Source organism: Papaver somniferum, chromosome 7 (assembly GCF_003573695.1).
Source record: "Papaver somniferum cultivar HN1 chromosome 7, ASM357369v1, whole genome shotgun sequence".
Lineage (NCBI taxonomy): Eukaryota > Viridiplantae > Streptophyta > Magnoliopsida > Ranunculales > Papaveraceae > Papaver > Papaver somniferum.
This window is the reverse complement of record NC_039364.1, coordinates 257,675,835-257,697,838: the sequence shown is the minus strand read 5'-3', so window position 1 is coordinate 257,697,838 and position 22,004 is coordinate 257,675,835. Positions and strand designations below refer to the sequence as shown.

At 36.0% G+C, this 22,004-nt stretch overlaps 1 protein-coding gene and 1 long non-coding RNA gene across 4 annotated transcripts; both read right to left on the bottom strand.

Annotated features, from left to right (window-relative positions):
• Nucleotides 1–981: 981 nt before the first annotated feature.
• LOC113300188 (G-type lectin S-receptor-like serine/threonine-protein kinase At1g11330) lies at nt 982–5,865 on the bottom strand. 3 transcript variants are annotated; one of them, XM_026549383.1, is made up of 8 exons: nt 5,825–5,865; nt 3,425–4,462; nt 2,916–3,023; nt 2,614–2,795; nt 2,321–2,531; nt 1,940–2,177; nt 1,710–1,860; nt 982–1,576 (listed from the first exon to the last, which is right to left on the bottom strand). In XM_026549383.1, exons 2-8 carry the CDS (start codon nt 4,362–4,364, stop codon nt 1,265–1,267), a joined length of 2,142 nt encoding a protein of 713 aa, XP_026405168.1. In that variant the 5' UTR covers nt 4,365–4,462; nt 5,825–5,865; the 3' UTR covers nt 982–1,264. The 3 variants fall into 3 exon arrangements, with proteins under 3 accessions (XP_026405168.1, XP_026405167.1, XP_026405166.1); XM_026549382.1 differs by lacking the exon at nt 5,825–5,865 and adding an exon at nt 4,904–5,765; XM_026549381.1 differs by lacking the exon at nt 5,825–5,865 and having other exon boundaries at nt 3,425–5,765.
• Nucleotides 5,866–17,593: 11,728 nt separating this feature from the next.
• LOC113300187 lies at nt 17,594–20,019 on the bottom strand. Its single transcript, XR_003335582.1, has 2 exons — nt 18,587–20,019; nt 17,594–17,900 (listed from the first exon to the last, which is right to left on the bottom strand). It is a non-coding gene; the product is annotated as an uncharacterized LOC113300187 (long non-coding RNA).
• Between the last annotated feature and the right edge of the window lie 1,985 nt (nt 20,020–22,004).

The following is a 22,004-nucleotide window of genomic DNA, read 5'->3' as shown; positions in this document are numbered from 1 at the left end:
AAATAGGATAATCTAAAAACCACTCGCTATTGGGTTAGTTTACAGGTGAGTTGGGGGTGTTTGATGTATTTTGAATCTTGGAGATTTTGAGGGAGTGTAAGAGAGTATACGGAGTTTGAGAGACTCTCCCAAAATCTCTACTCTTTTGAGAGATTTGTAGTGAGGCAAAAAATACATTGTAAACTCCTCAGAACTCCCTGAAACTCCCCAAAACAAACCAAATCCCTAGATAACTAGTTTTTACCACTAACAGGGAGTTCAAGAGTTTCTTTCAAACTCCCCCACGACTAACAGGGTTTTTTAGGGAGTTTGGAAAACTCTTCTAAACTCTCTCACGACTAACAGGGATTTTGAGAGACTCCTTCGAACCCCCCACGACTAACGGATAAAAACTGAACTACACTCAACTCCCCGAGGATTAACCCCCTACTTGTCTAGCTTTGATTCTACCACTGCCATGGCTATTACTAGTCCATGTAAAAGGGTTACCATTAAAGCCTGGATCACTAAGATCAGAATCTCTTAATTATTGGCTAATATTGTCATAATTATGACCAGAACTGCCAGCATGATTATCATCTTTACTAAGAGTGATATTTAAATCACTAATTACAACCCAAGGCATGTTCACACTCTTACTTAGATCACTAATGTAGTCCCATTGTTCCTCATGTTTTTCCTAATTCTAAAACTACCCTTTTAATTGATTATTGTTACTATAAAAAAATATGTATAATTTGATAGCCATGCTTATATTCGTTACGCATGTGTTTTAAAATGATTTTCAACGATATAAAGTTTACGAAAAACCGTAGTATAGTTTAAGAGATAAATCACTTCTAAGTTTTACTAGTTATTATCCATAAGGGTATAAATGTAAAAAAAACACTTAAACATACTCCCCTTTCCTCCTCGCCTTAAAAATTGTGCAAACTACAACTAGCTCATTTAATTTGGGACGGAGGGAGTATTAATAGTATATATTTGAAATTAAAATGTATTCAAAAATAATTATTAATACATGTCTATTTTCGTCATTACTTATCTCACCAACAATTTAACATGGCAATATACAGTGTACTAGGTCCACAATACAGAAAGGTATTTTTCAAACACTCACAGCCATAAACCAAACTCGCCTTTTATGTCTTCACAACCAACAACATACAGAAAACTAGTTAGTTGCCCGTTTCTTGGTTTTTCGGTGTATAAGAACCAAAGACCTAGACTTGTTCCAATATAAACAAAAAACGAAGCAAATTTTTCAACTACCTTCGATGCTTGTGATAGTTACATTGTTTACAGAAAATGGCTTTGGCGTGTCAAAAGATGCACATGAAGGAGAAGACACCTCTCTCTCTATAAATGCAGGTCGCTCTGGAGTCGGAAGATTTACAATTTCGCTTGTAAGCATCGACAGTACAATAGACATAGTTGGTCTGTACTTTGCAGATTCTTGTACACACAATAGTCCCACATGAATGCATCTCAGAATGTCTGCCTCAAATTTTTGTTCAGATAACAAAGTTGGATCAATCAATGCTTGCGCCATGCTTTCCTTCCACAATTTCCATGCCTGACAGCACAACTAAGCCATTTTTTACTTGATCGGAAACAATACAGATAATGAAAGTCACATTTTTTTAATAAATATGTTATGGAACATTGATATTTTATCTAACTAAACGAAATAATCTTTACAAACTTACGTATCCCAGAAGGCTTAAAGATAACTCTTGTAGGTGAAAACTAGTGTTTTTCTTTCCGCTCACAATTTCTAGTAGTAACACTCCAAAACTGAAAACATCTGATTTTTCTGAAAATCGACCTTCCATTGCATATTCGGGGGACATATAACCGCTGCATTGTAAAGTTGTTAACACTATTTATATGCTTGAAATGGAAACAAACTAAAGAGAAACTGGAAATCGCCACTTACTATGTCCCAACAACTCTTCTGGTATCTGCCTGGAGCTCATCGCCTCCAAATATCCTTGCCATCCCAAAATCGGAAATTTTAGGGTTCAACTTTTCATCCAGCAAAACGTTACTTGCCTTCAAATCTCTATGAATAACTCTTAATCTAGAATCTCTGTGAAGGTAAAGAATCCCACGGGTTATCCCTTCGATAATATGGAAGCGTTTCCTCCAATCCAGGAGCGTTCGTTGGGTTGGAACTGATCCCCAAACCACATAAAACAAGTCAATACAAAAGCATAATTTTTTACTTCGAGATATTGAACATACATTCTTGTAATGTTATTAAGAATGTCACCAATAAAGGGACATATTTACCAAGAAATTTTAAGAAAGGTCTTACCAAAGAGAAATGCATCCAAGCTTTTGTTAGGCATGTATTCATATACCAATATCTTCTCTTCCCTTTCAGTGCAACAACCTAAAAGTCTAACTAGATTCCTGTGTTGAAGTTTAGAGATCACCAGAACTTCATTTTTGAACTCTTCTAAGCCTTGTCCGGAACCCTTGGCAAGCCTTTTCACGGCCACTACTTGTCCATTTACCAAATTTGCCTGTTATTAACCATTGAATGTATAACAATTTAGTTTAAACGACTAACATATCACCAAGCGTATAGGGGACAGTAATAGTTACCTTATAGACTGAACCAAAACCACCATGCCCAAGTTTTGACGCTTCGCTAAAATTGTTTGTAGCCATAGCCAGGGTTTCAAAATGGAACATTACCAGTCCTTTGTTGTCCCCAAACATGTTTGCATCTGACGTTTCTCCACAAGAATCAAGTAAGTAAAGTTCTGCGCCTTTCTGTTTTTCTCCTGCGAGTTTACCATTTGTAATTAAAAAGTTAGTATTGGAGATTCACGAATTCCCATTTCCAAATTGGCTTTGACAAACACAAAATTTAAGATCGAAATTGTCATGGCAATTTTTTATACCTCTCTGTTTTGCCATCCACCTCCAGCAGATGAACGTGCAAAGACCGACTACAGCTATTCCTATAATGATCGCAATTGAAATAATTAACCGGGCATCCTTCTTCTTAGCTGCAATTCCATTTTCAAGAGAGATTTCTGAAATCAATACTTTACCATTGGATGTAAATGACCCTAACAAAAATCCAACTAGTGCACATTATGTGGCTAGCTGTATATGAACTCAAAAATCCAACTTGTCAATGTTGGCAGTCATCAATTTACTCCCTCCGTGGAAAAAGTTACCATCATTTTTTCAGTTTGGCCTATTTTTAGGCTAAAATGAAAAAGTGATAGTGCCTCTTTCCCAGAGACGGAGGTAGTATAAAACATCCATATAGCTCTCTCAAAACAAATAACACTGTTAAATCCCCGAAGATAAGAAATGAAGCTAAATTGTTCTGGTCCTTCTAGTCATAGATGATGCGTCACAAGAAATTGATTTCCAAAGAAGAGAGTAATATAGTACTTACGGAGCTCTGAGTAGGCGACCTTGATATGAAGTTGGACACCAGCCTTAGAGAAGTTTCCAAACTTTTGTATATCGAGCATATCACTTGCCCACCACATACACCCAATGTTGTTCTCGTATGAGTAAGCTAAGCAAGAACAGTTATTTAAACAGTTTTGCTCGCACTCCTTTGTGCTTTGAGATTCCCACCATTCAACATGATCAGGCACCTTCATCTTGTCAAGTTTCAAAAAACCATCTAATTCTTTCCTTACTTCACCTGTACTAATTGCATTGTTGTTTGTATGACACTGCAATTCTGTCCTCCTAACACACCCACCTAACCAATTCCCATTACTCCATTCGTCTTTCGACTTTGGTTCAAACCCTTGCAAACAACTACAAATTGGTGAATCCAATGCATTGCAGCTTCCAAAAGGGCCACATTTACCATAAATATCACATTCTGTTTCTTGTGAGTGCCATACGTCGACCCATTCTCTGTTATTCTCAAGCCAATCTCTTTGAACAAACATCCCATCAGGTTCTAAAACAAACCTAGTGAAAGAAGTCTTGTTTCCATAACCAAGAGTTAAATAAACTTGTTGACCATCTCTAACAAGAAAAAATCCATCAACATAGACGCTGTACATTCTTGGGACGCCTATAAAGACTCGATTGTTCCACGGACCACTTCGCCAGTGCAGTTTATCCTTCGAAACGTTCTTGATTATTATCTGAGGAAGTTTTGACGGGTCTAATTCCAATGAGAAGATCCCTGTGGAAGGATCAGAGCTATCTCTCCAGGAAGTTATCTCTCCTTTCAAACCCGGTTTGATGTTTTCACCAACCTTCATCCCAGGCAAGAGTACATTAGAAGCATAATCGAAACTCTCCCATAATATCCTCCCACTGCTGTTGTCACTTGTCTTTTCTCGTAGAACCAGATTCCCTGTATCCATTAATTCAGCTTCCGTGTCAACAACACTGGCATTAGACAACAAACCTGAAGTCCAAAGAATGTTCTTTCGGCCATCAGAAACTACAAGATTTCCGTCATCTGCAATTTTCAAAACACCAGAAGAATCATTTAGTGGTTTGTCTTGATTAGCTACCCATATAATTGTCGGTCCCGGAATATTATTGAACCATATTCCAGCATAACGATTGGTAGAACTATTCTTAAGGCTAAAGAAGCCTAGCCTGAATTTCCCCCCTGAAGATACTACTGTTTGGTGGTCTGAAATGTCTAGTGCATCACTAATATAATAACCAATCAAGAAGGATAATAAAGTAAAGAGACAAGGAAGAATGAGTTTGATGTTTCTTCTTCTTTCAATACCCATAATAACAGTTTCTTTTCTCTGGTAATTTTCAGAGCTATTGGAATTTCTTGATAGAGAATAAAAGATTAATTCAGAGCTACTGTGGGATATAAAATTGACGACTGGATATAAGTATGCAATGTAGAAAAATTAAAGAGAGAAGAGAAGCTGCTCACGCATATGAAGTTTCTTGACCCTTGCTCCTTTGTGGAAACTGAGAATGAAAAGATTTTTGATATGAAAACAAAGTCAAAGTCAAACTGCTTTTTCCTTCACCACCACCCATCGCCACCAGCATCACCACCAGATACGTCATTTCATAATCAAAATCGCTATTCAGCGCCTTATTCAACTCTAACTCGGATGATCAGTCGTTCACCACCACCACCACTATACTGACCATCAGAAGTAGCACCACCGTACACAAATCATAATCACCGCCACCAACTTCGTTCTCTTCCTTCTACACTACTACCATACAAATGTACAATCACCACCATCTTCAGTCCCCAAGCCACCGCCGACACCATCAATAATGATAATCGCTTTTCGATTAAATGAACTCTCAAAAGAATGGCATCCAAATGTAGGTTCCATTCAATTGCTGGAAATCGATCCATGACATTCTCATTCCTCGAATATTTTACTGAATTTAAGTAGTTAACAAATTCTGAAAATAATGGCATCCGGGGGTTCCATTCTTTCCCAAAATAAAATCCAAGACATTCTCATTCCTGTAATTTTTTACTGAAATCAAATAAACTCAAAATTGCTGAAATTCATTCATTCATAAATCAATCATATAATTCTATCTTGTTGATACTCAACTAAATGCTATTCCCCAATTAAATGAAGCAAAATCTTCTTCTTATTTTTCAATAACAGCAAATTTCAATCAAACATAAGAGTATTTCCAAGTAAACAATCAGTTTCTTATCCACTCAAGCAAGCAAGTGGAAAGCCAACATCACAAAAACTCGGAACAAAAACCCTAGACCGGGGTTCAGTGAAAGAAAGAAGACGTGATTTGAAGTTATGCTCAGCTCAGACGGGCAAAAAAAAAAGACCATTAAAGCTCTAGAGAAAGAGAAAATTACCTGAAAGAGTAATCTTTTGGGTTGGACTGTTGAGGAAGAAGAAGAATGACGAGGGCGATGAATAAGAGGAATGACAATGTCATGGATAATCCATCAGCTGCACATGGGCCCTTGCCGTACATGGGCCCTTGTCGATTACTGTAGAAACCCTCCCGTTATTGTTCATTGTCCTGTCAGTCGTAGGAAACCGACAGACCATTCTTTTCTATTACTGACGGCCGGATTATTCTGTCCGTAAGCTTCCCTAAGAACTAAGAACTTCGCATATTTCTTCTCTTTTCTCCAGGATCCTTTGTTTTTCTTTCTCTTCCGATTTACGGCTGAAATTTCCCGGCCGGAACATCTCATGCAGCGCCGGCCTTGAGATTTTGATGTCCGAAGACAGAAGAAAATTTGTTGCCTTATCAACAACCCGTCCTTCAATTACCTAGTACCAATAGTTTGTGATATGATTTGGTTCAATGATTGGGCAGTTTGTTATGTGAGATATATGATTTAAGTTATACAATTAAGAGCATGTTTATTTTTTCTCTACGTAGAGGCTAACCTCTACTAACCTCCATGTAGTAGTGGCGGACCTCAATAATTTTGTTGTTTGTTTTTTCCACTATCTCTATAAAAATAGAGGCAAATCTCTATCTATGTAGAGGAAATGAAATAGCACCAACCAGGTGCTATCTTTCTGCTAAACTTCTATTTAGCCTACGAAATATCTGATATGTCCTCAAACTAATTTGAAATTTCCAATTATTCTGTCCTCGATTCAAAACCATTTTTTCTCTCTCATCTCACCTGGTTTTCTTCCGCCTCTGCCCTAAAAAAAAGTTCCTTACCTCTCAATTGGAAGAGAAAAGCAGGATATCATCGACCTCTCTCACAGAGGTGAGATTTTCATTTTGTTTCTTCATTTTGTCGTTGATTTGTGTTTGACGATTTTTCTTGTAATCTTCACTTATGAATGAATTATAGCAAAAGATCAACACCGTAGATCAGAAACTCATGTGTTCCTTTGTATAGTTGCATTTATGGATTATGTATGATATGATTTCAGTTAAATTGATTAGTTTCAGTTAAATTGGTTTCAGTTAAATTGATTAGTTCGTGCTTGATTTAATTGGTTTTGTGTGTATATGAATGATTCTTATTCATCATGCTGATTGAATCTATGTATTGGTGTAAGTTAAACATCAAGTTTGTGAGCTTTTATGCATATTTTCCTAAAACTAGATAAGATTATTACCCACCACTGGCAAAACATTGGAGATTAATTAATGTTGTTTATGTCAGAGAATAGATTTTTATTCATGCTTTAAGTGTGAGTGTGTTAGCGTGTGATGTAAGCGTGTCATAACTGACACGTACAGGTAAGAGTGTACGTTAGTAACCGGTTGATCAAGTTAGTTGTTTGAACAAGTTTAAATATTCTTGTACTTCTCCTTCCCTGTAATTAAGAAAAATCAATCAATCAAAATCTGAGAGAATTGTCCAACGACCTTCTTCTCTCATGCTTCATTACCACTCTCTTTTCGGTCATATGCATTTGAAACAACAAACTTTCTCATCAATAGATTACCCATTTCTACCTTACACCAATTATCACCTCTAGAAACTTTATTTCAAATTTCACCTGACTATAACTTCTTGCCTACTTTTGGTTGTGCCTGTTTTCCATGTCTAAGACCATTTAATGCTCACAAATTAGAACCAAGGTCTGTCAGATGTGTATTTTTTGGATACAGTCAGCTACACAAGGGGTATAGATGCTTCAATCCTTTTACAGGAAAGATAATTATTTCTAGAGATGTGGTGTTTGATGAGAATTTTTTTCCATATGCCAAGATTTTTTACTCTGAAGATTCTTCTAATGCTGCAATCACTTTTGTGACTATTTTTCCCTCAAGTACTTATACTACAGTTGCTGCTCCTCCACCTGCTATATCTAATGAAGTGGATATATCTCTAACTGACATGTTAACAACTGTTACTAATGTTGCTTCTACTACTGCCACTACTTCTTTTATTCCTTCATCAAGTGTTACTAATGCTCATTCCATGAAAACCAGAGGTAAACAAGGTATTTTCAATCCCAAAGTTTATGCTTCTGAATCTCAAACTGTTTGTGAGGATATCACAGTTCCTACAGTAACTCTGAAGCTTGCAAAGATCCAAAATGGAGAGCTGCTATGGATGAAGAAATAACTGCTCTATTACAAAATGGTACTTGGCAGTTGGTACAAGTGAATTCTGGGCAAAATGTCATTGGTTGTAAGTGGATTTTTAGGATCAAAAGAAAAGCAGATGGAACCATAGAGAGATACAAAGCCAAATTGGTTGCAAAAGGGTACAATCAAGTTGAGGGCGTTGATTATCAAGATATATTTAGCCCTGTAGTAAAGCCAACAATAATTAGAATGATCATTTCAATTTCTCTTTATAAAGGTTGGAAGATTAGACAACTTGATGTCAAGAATGCATTCCTTCATGGACATTTACAGGAAGATGTTTTTATGGTTCAACCACCTGGTTATGCAGATAAGATAATTCCTAATCATGTATGCAAATTGAAGAAGTCCATGTATGGATTGAAGCAAGCACCAAGGGCATGGTTTGCTAGACTTAGTCAGTTCTTACTGCAACATGGTTTTCAGGCTTCCAAGACTGATACATCTTTATTCTTCAGAGTTAGTTTTGTTGCTTCCATGTATGTGCTGATCGATGTAGATGATATACTTGTAACTGGTAGCTCAAGTTCATCCATTGATCAACTTCTGAATGATCTTAGCAGAGAGTTTGTAATAAAGGATTTAGGAGAACTTCACTTCTTTTTGGGCATTCAGGAATCTAAAAATTCAGGAGGTCTTCATATTTATCAAGAACAATATATTTCCAACTTATTACATAAAACCAAGATGACATTTTCTAAACCATACTCTACACCATTTGCTCCTTCTACCACTGGTGATAATTCACCATTATTTGAAGATCCTGCATTATACAGAAGTGTTGTAGGTGCTCTGCAATATGTTATAATTACAAGGCCTGACATTGCTTATGTTGTCAATAGAGCTTGTCAACACATGCAATCACCCTCAAAGGCTTATTGGACTGCAGTTAAAAGGATTATGCACTATCTACAAGGCACTCTTGGATATGGTCTGCAGTACAAGTGCTCCAGGTCACTCTAAAGTCAAGCTTTCTTATATGCTGATTGGGCTGGTGACATTATTGATCGTCGTTCCACTGGTGGTATGTCTATTTTTCTTGGTCCTAACCTGATTTCTTGGTGCTCCCGCAAGCAAAAGATTATCTCTTGCTCTAGCACTGAGGCAGAGTATCGTGCATTGGAAGATGCAACTTCTGAGGTTGTTTGGATTCAATCCCTTCTGACTGAGCTTAGTTTTCATTCTTCTAAAGCTCCAGTTCTCTGGTGTGACAATATGGGTGCCACATACCTCACTGCCAATCCAATTTTCCACAACAGGATGAAGCAGATCGAAATCGCGTTTCATTATGTCAGAGAACTTATTACAGCTCGCTCATTAGAAGTCAAATTTATCTCCACTCAAGACCAAATGGCTGACATCTTTACTAAGGGTCTCTCTTCTTCTCGATTTGCTACTCTAAGACTCAAGCTCAGTGTCTCCGAGTCCTCATCGACGCTGCACTTGCGAGGGGGTGTCATAGAATAGTTTTCTATTCATGCTTTAAGTGTGAGTGTGTTAGCGTGTGATGTAAGCGTGTCATAACTGACACGTATACGTAAGAGTACGTTAGTAACCAGCTGATCAAGTTAGCGGTCTGAACAAGTTTAAATAGTCATGTACTTCTCCTTCCCTGTAATTAAGAAAAATCAATCAATTAAAATCTGAGAGAATTGACCAACGACCTTCTCTCTCTAACAGTTTACATGTTGGACGGAATGTTCAAACCAAAACCCAATTTCACACTTAGAAATTTCAGTGTCTATCAAGTTAGCTAGATCATTTCTTTGTGTTTTTGTTTTCCAAAATGGGTATATCTAATTTTACTTGAAACCATTCTTAGTTAAAGATACACTAGAAATATTCCATGTATACTATGATTAGTGCCAAGGAATTAGTCGTGCCAAGTTGGTCTAGACGTGGAGCAACAACGAGTATTAGCATTGATGTTCTTTTACCTATTTATGGAACAACTAATCTTATATTTCAAAAAAATGTATCTTAGATGGTTGAGCAATGTGTATTGTACTGAATCCAGTAGAGGCTAGCAATATTAGTGGCCCGGCAAAATGTAGATATACCCTGATTAGGGATTGACATGACAATCCTCTACGATTGTATGGCAAACCGCCTCCGTGTTTTGGTTGTGGTCGAATTGTTTTCATACGTGCAATTTTCTGATTCTATCACTTTGGGCATGTGTTCTTTACCATTTCCTTTCTTGTATTTGAGTTTAAGAACAGTATTATACACACTATGCCCACTTGTTAGGGTTCAAAATATACAATATCGCAGCGGTAGTGTTTATGTTTGATGGTTATTTAACACGGGGACTTGAAATTGTTGTGTAAGTGTTTGGTATAGTACTTCTCTTTACATACTATTTTACAAGCGACAATGAATCGCATCTTCTAATCGCAAATTTGAACGCTTTCGGCATACTGTAATTTTGCATCGTTTGGTGCTTTCTATTTACTATTGTGCAAACTATGTATTCTTCTATCAGTATAATGAGGTTTTATTGCATTTGAGCTTATTATTCCAGTTGATGCTATTAAACAAGTTGTCGCTAGTGATAGTATTACAATGCAGGAAAAACAGACTACAAAGATGAGTTTGACAAAAGTTGTGTACCTCATATCGTATCAGAAAATTATACATGTGTAAAGTGAATCTTTGTACTCTTTATAAGGATTGACACAAATGCCTTTGTAGGGAGTGACCAGTGATCAATGAGGTGATGTTGGAATGCTGTTGGTGTGAACTGACTGGTAGCGATGGATCGATAGAGCGGGGAATGATGTGAAGGTGGTCATGAAGTGGTGAGAACTGGCTGGTGATGGTGGTGGGTCTTGAATGAGCTGATGGGTTATCTATTGGTGTGGGGATGGTAGGAAAGTGCTTCCGAAGATGCAATTGGTTTTGCTGTGTTTGGTGTTTGTATTCCAACTTTAAATTTTGGATTTTTTTATCCATCTTTTGAAATTTTGAAAAATAATGGGTTGGAATGATCTTCATGGAATTTTTGTATTGCATAAGGATAAAATGGGAAATATAGAAATTAGTTGCATAATATAGAGATATAATATAGTGGATAAACAAACATAAATTTAAGAGATATTACGTAGTGGTATTTATATAGAGATAGAGATATAGGTAAACCTCTATGTAGTATCCTCTATTTATATAGACCTAAAAACAAACATGATGTAAGACTTACTAAATATATCAGTGATTTTCTTTTAATTAAGATCACAAGGTAGTTAATATCACGTATCGTTCAGGTCCTATACACCTATATAAGTGATAATATCTGTTTTTACGAGCGATACATCATTTAATATAAAATTTCAAATAATTATAAAACCATAGTAAAAAATAATAAGAATCATACACATATCTCAAATTTCCAAAATACAAGGTGGTTTATTAGCCAACGTTGTGATTGTTGTCCCATTATGCCGGTAAATCTTTTTTTATTATCCTTCATATTTATCTTTTATATTTCTCTGCCTTGCAATCGAAATATGGTTTCCATCTTATATCTTACCATATAGTCATTGATTTTATATTATAAATATAAGGCCTTTTTACTTTCTCCAATTGAAATTGTACTTGTCTGTAAAGTCTAGATGCATGTTGATGAAAAATTCACGAAACCGATGTTATCGGTGTACAAGTAAAATCGATATATCGGTCTGTACCGGCTTGTACAACCGATAATATCATTTCGTCTTTGTATCGCCGATATTTTTGATATCGTATAGGTATTTTCCGATATCCGATAAAAACCTGTAATATCGGCATGTACAACCGATATTGACTACCTTGAGTCTGAGAACAAAACTAAGGAACAAACATAGAAAATATATAACACAAGTAAAAGAGATAGGAAACTTCCAGGTACTCAGGATTTCTGCTTCAAAAATAAGTAATAAATTTATTGCAAAAAAGTATGTTAGCAAGCGATATGTGGTCCGTTAGGTTTCAAATCATCAACTCTATAAATGACAAATAAAAATTGTGATATCAAAGAGTTTTGTGGTCGAATGTGTCAATTACGTCCAAAGTAGAGGGCCTTGTGGTGCAGTAACAAGAAGGGAAGAGAAAAAATTTCCGAGCGAAAACGATAAGAGCAAGGGATATGGAGTGAGTGCTCTCATTTAATACGAATGAGTATCACTGGATTTGCTCAAATTATGTGCTACTGTGAAGTGAGAATGCTTACTCATTCATCAATAAATCACTCATACACTCATTGTATCGCATGAGTGGCCGAAAGTGGACACTAAGCGGTTGATTTTCAGCCGTTTGGAAAAAAATCACATTGAGCGGCTAAAGATATGTCTCTCAAACATGTTTCTAGAGTTTTATTATTTTAAAACTCTTGGATGCGCGACCCACATTAGGTTTTGTTATTAAAAAAGAAAAGGAAAAAAAACTACGAGGAGGCATATGTTTAGCCGTTTGGAGAGAATTTTTTCTCTCCAAGCGGATAAACATCAGCCGCTTAGTCTGTTAATTTAGAGTTTTATGATCAGAAAACACTCTTTCACTCAGTCTCTCACTCAATTTAGCAGTGAATGAGTGTTAAGAACACTCAGTCCATGGCCGTTGCTCTAAGGGTCTTATCAAATTTTCTGTTTTTTTAGTAGATATTTACATTAGAGACACTGAGTTCGATTTTTATATATATCGGCCTGGTAATTTTTTAAAAATTTTAACTAAAATTTCTCTTATAATTACAGTTTAAACTAATTTTTTCCTTTTAAATCTAAAAGTCCCTGTGATATATCCCTAGTTTGTTACCCCACTGGCCGTGATGCCCCCAGACAAAACCTTGGTAGCCTTGCCTCAGGGCCGACTCTGGTCTGCTCTCATATATCTTTTCTCTTATTTTCTTTCTTTCTTGAACTCTGTTCCACTATCACTATCTCCAGCCATTGATTACGACAACATCATCTTTGCTCGGTCCCATTCTATCTGGTGACTTCATTTTCCCATCAGTGACGTTGGCAACAACTTTCCTGGGCTCAACTCCATCTCTGATCACCAAAACTCGACTTCCCCAACTTTGTTTTACTCGATCCGATGATCATCACCATGTATCAAGTCTCCTACACACGCGAGGCACAAGCAAGGATAGACATCTACACACGCAGGACATAAGCGAGACACAACTTGTCACAACATACAATAATGCTAGTTGTACTAACACAATTAGATATTTATATATCAAGAGAGTATTTTACTGTTTAGGAAACTCTTACACGGAGGTAGTCAATTAAGATTTTAAGTGATTTCTGAAAAATTTTCAAATCTATTGTTAGTCCATAGAAAATTTTGGAGAGTCTCCCAAGAGCATCTCCAACAGAAGGTGTAAAAAATCCTACATGGATTTTTTATTTAATCATTTTATTTATGGGGTCTACACATAGAGTAAATATATGACCTCATATCTAAAAAACCATCTCCAACAGTGAGAATTTTAACCCTTAAAATTAAAAGAAAATTGGTTAAAAACATGATGTGGAGGTGCAACCGGAGGTGTAGATAACACTTTCTTGAACACCTTCATATTCAGTAGTTGGTCCCTCCTAATTTATAGGACCCTACTGTTGGAGATGGATTTACGCCAAACGGGAGTCTAAAATCCTATGTGTCACTAAAAATAAATAGATCCACCCTCTCTTAGAGATGCTCTAAGAGCATCTCTAACAGAAGGTGTAAAAAATCCTACGTGGATTTTTTATTTAGTCCTTTTATTTATCCTCGTTTAATTGGGGGCCCCAAAAAACAATTAGAAGCCCTGACCAATTTATACCCACACCATAAATCATAGGGGGTTTCTAAAATTCAGTGAAAGGTCTATTTTGCCATTTCCTAATAATAAAAGCAAAAAAACTATTAATCGTTAACTCTAAGCCCTAATCCATTTTCATTTCTAAACCCAAAAAAAATCAGTTCTATCTTCTTTCTCACCTCTCCATCACGACTCCATTAATGACTCCAAGATTATTTCTTTCTTCACCCGATTAGAATTTTTTTTTCTTCACCCAATTAGAAAGTAAGTGAACTAAAACTTACTAATCTACTTCCTATTTGGGTTTAGTATGAAGTTTTTTGTTTGTAAAATTCAGTTTCTAACTGAAAAATAACAGTTACAGAATAAGGATCGTCAACCTCGATAGTTATATACCCTAACGACCCTTTTTATGGGTTTTAAGGTATGAAAAATCGTTGATGTCTAAGATGTAGGAGATAACGACCCTTTTTCTGGGTTTTAAGGTTTTTTCTCTAGAATAGAGTCGTCAATGTATTATAGAACCAATTGACGATCCTACTCTGACGACCCTTTTTTATACACTAACGACTCTATATGACCAAAAACTACCTTTCTGTCTAAAAAAATGGAAGGGTCGTTATCTTAATTTAGTAGAATCGTCATTGTGTATTTAAGAATCGTCATTTCATATGAATATATGACGACCCTAAATGTTATATTTTACAGAGAGTTTTAGTTTTAGAGTCGTTCTTGTGTAAACAAAACAACATAACGACTCTAAGTGACCTAGCTAAAAAGGGTCGTTAATTTTTATCACACTACCTAACGATTTTTCATAACCTCGAAAATTTTCAGGTTTTAGTCGTCATTGGTAGTGTCAATAAAATGACAACATTAGAGAGTCATTTGTGTATACACCCCCGACAATGACGACCCTTACACTGAGTTGTTCCATAGTGTGGATGATTCGACCACTAGGAGAAACAAACATATAAATCGAAGGGTATAAGATGTTTACCTGATTGTTTTGAGCTTCGGGTTCCTCATTTTGAGGGTTGGTTCCTTCATTTTGAGCAATGGGATCTTCATTTGCACCAATATTCATGGCTTCCTCTATTAACATCTCTTCATCAAACATCCAATCCATAGGATTAGTTGAGACAATCTCATCATCAACACAATCATGTTTGTTATTTGAAGCTTCACCAACATCATTTCCTCCACTAGAATTACTCATTTCAAATAACCTCAACTTTTTCCCCAAAAACTCAACTTCTCCTTCCCCTCAACACAAAAACACAATTTTTCTTTTATCATAAAATTTACCCAAAATCTGATTTTAATCTAACTAAACTAATTAACATCTTAATTTACCTAATTAACTTAATTAACACTAATAATTTAGGGGTAGTTTAGCCATTTCAAAAAAATTGGGATAAGGGATAACCCATAATTACTATTTCATGTCCCTTTTTATCCTGTAGTGCAGGATCCCTAATTGTTTTCAGGGACCCTAATTAAACCAGGTTATTTATGGGGTCTACACATAGAGTAAATATAGGACCTCATCTCCAACAGTGAGAATTTTAATCCTTAGAATCAAAAGAAAATTGGTTAAAAACATGACGTGGAGGTGCAACCGGAGGTGTAGATAACACTTTCTTGAACACCTTCATATTTAGTAATTGGTCCCTCCTAATTTATAAGACCCTACTGTTGGAGATGGATTTACGCCAAACAGGAGTCTAAAGTCCTATGTATACTAAAAATAAACAGATCCACCCTCTCTTGGAGATGCTCTAATGTCTCTTGTTATTGGATAGGGATGTTTTTCAAGTCATTTAAATTATATGGAACTCCATGTTATTGGATTAGGATTTCGTAAGAGTCACTCCAACACCCCTATTATTCGAAAGGAGACATAAAAGTCATTGATTTGTAATTTTCCGAGATTTGGGGAGACTTTTTTATGAAAATAGACATGGTAGAAATCTCTCTTCAAGAAGTGATATTTTGGGAGACTTGGAAATTTAGAGAATATTTTTTTTAGAGAGTAGGGCCAATTTTTTTCTCTTTTTTACGTTTCAGCTAATGACTAACGGACGAGCCATTTGCACAGTAACACATCCCACCTCATCTGGATATATTGGACATCTCCTCTCTCTTCTTCTTTTCACTCGTGTATACCGACCGAGCTTTCTCTTCGCCACTTCAAATGACATCTCCTCATATGAAACAACGAAAAGATACTAACCAATGATGAAACATCGTAGCAAATAAAAAAAATTGGGATGACAGAAATCTTAGGCATATGAAAACAATGAGATTTATTCTGACAATGAACAAATATTTTACTAGATATATATTCATGGTACTTGTATTAACTTTGCAACGTGCATGATAAAAAAAAACGGTAGATAATTTAAGTTTTTGGTTGGATATTACACATTTTGTGTCTTCATAAATCACATAGACTCCTTACAAATCTTGTTTTTTGGTTTCTACAAGTCATAAAACTCCCTAAAATACCCTCTGAGAATCATTAAAAATCTCTAAATTTTCAGAGAGTCTCCGGAAGTCACTCAAATAAAAAATCTATGAAATTCTATAAAAATCTCATTTGACTACCCATGTTAGTCTATTTAGGATTTAGATGTCGATATTATTGTTGTAAATAATTAGAGATATATAAACAACTATATAAACGAATGTAAAGGCAATAGCCTAATTTATCCAAGCAATAATACTACCAGTGCCATTTCTATACCATGGGAGCAGTTAAACATCAATGATTTCATCCACTATTCTCGACTGCAGCTCCACATTGTCATCAATCTCAAGTTCCATCTTTCTGCAAGCACAACAAAGCTCATTCTTCTCTCAACCACGTCCCTGACTCCTCCATAATGCACTTGAGTACCAAATTAGTGTAAATAATGCACTTAACACACTCCTCCATCAACAACTAAGATTTTATGATATCCACTAGGTAATGCCTTAGTGACTACATATGGCCCTTCCCAGTTTGGAGAAAACTTTGAAACGGACATGTCTTATTGAATATGCTTTGTTGTTTTTAATATCACATCTCCTACTTGAAATGTTTGAGGTCTTTCTTTTTGTTGTGGATATCCTTTGTTGCTCTGGAGATCATTTGTATAAGCTTCAACATATTTCTCCACCTTAGGTCTTTGTGGTTCGAGCATGTCCAATTAAGCAATTCTTTAGTTGTACGGTTTGGCTTTGTCACATTGTACTTCACTTGCCGTTGCAATCCTATATATACAAGTACTTCTCTCAAATGATAATAGATACATACAAGTACTTCTCTCCAATGATATATATACAATAGTTATTTTGTTTGCAAATAGAATATACAACATAATAGATATAGCAGAAGTAATCTATCAAACAGACTTAACTCCTCGGAGCTTCTGTTGCGCAACCCTGATCTGTCTCTGAAGCTGAAAGCGGGAAAGGGTGAGCACATCGGTGCCCAGTATGAATAACATTTAACTTTAAAGAAATCATGGCAAGAAATGGAAAACAATACATGTTTTCCCAAACATTAAAAATGACCAAGTCACTGTAACAAACAAACAAACAAACAAACATGTATATGGACAAACTCCTTCTTCAAACAACGTATAATATGGTTGTGCAATTTCGAACTCGCAAATCCACACCTAATCATACATATGGATGTCGACAATTCCGAACTCGCAAATTGCCGACCAATATATTATAAAAGCTCTAGGTATAAATGTGAAGGAGGGTATCCTATATACCACAGGTGGAAATTCTTATTTCCCATACAATTCATAATGACATTCGGAACAATACAAGTCCTTTCCAAATCATGGAAATATTAAGAAGAATCAACAAAATAATCATAATACAAACATAATAATGCATGGAATGCACAAACAGACGATGCATGAGTTTATAAACATAAACCTTTGTAAAAGAAACAACAATAGTTTCAAAAGAGTTAAATGTATTCCCACCTCTTTTGATGACAAGCCACGCTTACCTCGAGATCCACGATCCTCTGGTTCATCCTTTGAATCGATAGTTGTTAATAGACTAACTGTTAATCATACAAGCACTCTAAGTTTAGACAAAAGACTCATACAAGACTCATAACATAATTTCATACAAGTTTCAGTTACAAGCTAAGTGAACTATCTAATGGTTATACACATCTTTATTATCCATCTCTTGTATATCTAAAAGTTTACTAATTCAATTAGATTGATTTTATGGTCCACCAGATAGGTCTTACCAATATATACAACTTTGTAGAAGAAGCCAAAGGCTAATTCAGACCGTAAGTGGTCCAAACATCTAGCTACGAATACATGGTACTAATCCCAAGTCCACTAAAAGAAGCCCATACACAAGGCATGGTCTATCTGGTCACTAACGGTCAACGTTTGGTCAGAGGGGTCAACTAACAGTCCACGTCCAGTCATAGTCCAGGGTCAAATGGTCAAGTCTAAATCGGTCAACTTGTCAAGGTAAGGAAACTCGGTGAGTTAACTCAGTCCACAAGACTGATTCAGGATATACTAACCAAGGCCCTTGCACAGGCCAGAAGCTGAACTGCACTCTAACAGTGCATCACAAGACTCAACTACACTAAGCTCAACTGAGCAATCAATTCTTCCCTGCCAAAGTTTTAAATCCAACTCTAACTACAATCTCTTTTTAATCATTCTATTGTAATTCAAAAGCAAACTTCAAAACTCAAAAACAATTAAAAACATTTGTTACCTGCAACTGCAGCTTTTCCAAGCTTTCACAGCTAGCACTGATTACAGTCCTACAACTACCATTTCAGTTGCACCTTGCCTGCTTGCAACTCACAAACGCACAAACAACACCAACGCCTATAGTTTCTAAACCTCCAACAGCCACTGATATCCCCTGCAACTTCAACAACAGTGCTACAACTTATAACTTAGTACAATCATTTACATCTCTTCTTATCTACAGATCCATCAATTGCTCAACACTCCCCCATCACTTATATCCTCAACCGCAACCATTAACCATGTAGATCCAATCCCCATCTCCACCAACAATATCAATAGTTCATCATTATTTCAATTCTCCTCTACAACATCAATAATAACTCAGATCAACTCATAATACCTATATCCTCCTCCATTGACATACATACACGCATCCAATACCCATCATCATCAGCAACCACCGACAATTCAGATATCAGAACTAACACAATCATCACCATCATTCCAGGTCTCATCTTTTCCTCCACCGGATTGTATCATCACCCTTTACTTTTCTGCAACGTCACTACTTCACACCAACACACTACAACCAGATAATCAAACCATAACAAATTCTCACATCAACATTACCATGTTCATATTATCCATTTCAACACCACCAGTTCAACAAGCTACAAATGTAACTCAATTTCATATCCACCACTGGTTCAACAACATCACCACCAATGATTTATAACACCTCATACACAGTAAACTCCTTTTAACTCTCCTATTATGAACAGCCTTATAAACTCACAACAGAGCGTATTAACTTTACTAAGTTACTGAGAAATCAAATCAATTACCTCATGATGCGTCTACTGAATCATCACCAATAATAATTCCATCACCTTCTTGATGCGGAAATCAAATCCCAGTTCTTCATCGAATCCAATTCATCAACCTTAACTTCAGAAATACTTCAATTCACTAATTCCCAAGCCCTAACTAACAAACTCAAGTAATTCTTCAGTCTTATACCTAATTCATGACAAACCCATCTCTACTCTTTCCCTAAACACCTCAATTTCATCTTCTAATTTCTCCTTTTCCAAAATTCTCAAGAACAGAACCCTAATTTCAGATTCCTCAGTTACTCTTCTTCTTTGTAGACAATCTTCAAAATACAACTATAACCTTCTTCTTCACATCCTGATCTTCAATTATTAACTCAACTCAATCCTTTACCAATTTAACAGAATCCTAACTTCTTCACAGATCACCTCTCTTCAACTCAACTGAAGTTTCAAACTAAACCAAAACTATTAACTCATCAACACCACACTCAATTGATTGGTTTTACTAATTTTCGATGAAGTTCTTCGACAGAGATTTCATCTCTGGACCGCCGGAGAAAAGAAGAAGAAAAAGAAAGAGAGAATAGAAAAGAGAAATGAGGAAAGAAGAAGAGAGTAAAGACTTATCTTCTCGGCCGGGTATGAATAACACCAAGATACTGACTAGGACAAACCACTTGCTTGGATAAGGGATGCACAAATCAATCAATGAAATGACTGTTTTACCCTTTCTACTAATTTTATGATATCTTCTTCGTCTGATACCCAAATGACACGTTCGAGTAGTCTATTCTGCATAACTTTTCGAGATCTATCTAACGGTACTATTTTCGTATCTAGTTAATTGTTAGATTAATTCCCATTAATTAACTTTCATGTTAAACTAATCGAGTTATTATCGGCTAATACGTCTCTTGACTAGTCTAATAGCGTTGAAGAGCTCAAGGGTCTTTACAAAGAGCATAAACATTATAGACGAGGGAATATGGTGAAGTCCCGTTCGAGCTTCTTGGTGCAGTTCAATAGTCCCATAAAGACAAGGGCAATTGTCCATGCCATGTCTGTGGGTTGTCATGAACCGTCCGACCGAGAATCCGGATCAAAGTCTAGCTGGTACCTATGATTGTCCATTCTCTTGGGGATAATACGTTGTAGAGAAAATTTGCTTGATACCATACCCTTGAAGCAATTCTTCTACATGTTTATTGGCAAAAGGGGTTCCATTATCAGTTATGATGTGCTTAGGAACGCCAAATCTGCATATAATATATTCTTTGATGAAGGCTGCAATCGTTGTTTCGATGGTGCTCTGAAGAGGGACGGCTACAACCCACTTGGTGAAATATTCAGTTTTTATGATAATGTATTCATGTTTCTTCGATGATGTTAGGTTGAATTTACCAATGATATCCAGTCCTCAGCTGTAGAAGGGTCATGGACTGCTCACGGAATGTAATTGAATACAAGGAATATGAATGAGATTATCATGAATTTGGCATTTATGACACTTTAGGACATAGGCAGCTGCGTCATCCTCCATAGTCAACAAATAATATTTTTCATGAATCTGGAGAAATAACTTCCCTTTCCCTGCTCTCCTTCATGCATCTCTCTCAGAATCATCGAGATTTAATGTTCATCCAAGCATCTTAGTAGGTTTTCTGAGAAGCTTTTACAATATAATATTCTATCATGAAAGACAAATCTCTTAGCAATCTGAATTATTTTGACGGCTTCTTTTTTCTTTGATGTCAAATAATTGTCACGTAGGTATTTGATATAAAGTTCTCTCCGGTCCCCGGTGTGATGAATCATCTGAGATTCTTATTGATGTGGAGGTGTCTGGCAGTTGGAACAGGATCCCTACAACAATCTTGCTTGAGTTTCCATGAATGGCCAATAATATCCAAGCCTTTGGAATCGTCTGTAAAGTGTCACCACCAACATCTGACAAAAATATTTCATCATCGATGCGATTGAGTTGAAACACACACACACAAAAAAAGAAAATTCAGAACCATAAATTTTTCAAACAAGAAAAAATAAGAGTAACTAAACTATTGATCATGGGGGTGATAAAGTGGTACAGTAGTAATTTAAAACCTCCACAAAGTACCAAAAGCATATACAAATCCCAAAACAAAGTACTAAAAAAGAGTTAAAATGCACAACCTTCCCTCAAGTTTCTTTCTCTACCATAATTTCATCTAGTCATCATCTTTGACCTACGAGAAAGTTTTCATGAGAGAAAAATCATTTGCGCATCAAAAAACAAAGACTTGTTGTTGGGATTATAGTTTGAAACTTCAGTAAAATTCCAACTATATGGATCTTGCGCGGAGGTTGGGTTGTAACTCTAAATGTATAGTTGCAGTTTCAGCGGGAGCTTACTCAATAAAAACTTTTAAATATTTTTAAATACTTTAATGGATTTTGAAAGTATTATGTTATTGGTTGTCTACTTTTAGAATCTCTTTCGAAGTCTGTATTATTGGTTATAGAGTGTCAAAAGGTCATCTAAAGTTTGTGTTACTCGTTGTAAATCTTGAAAAAACGAGGGCCTAACAACCACACCCAATATTTCGTTTAGGAAATTTGTAT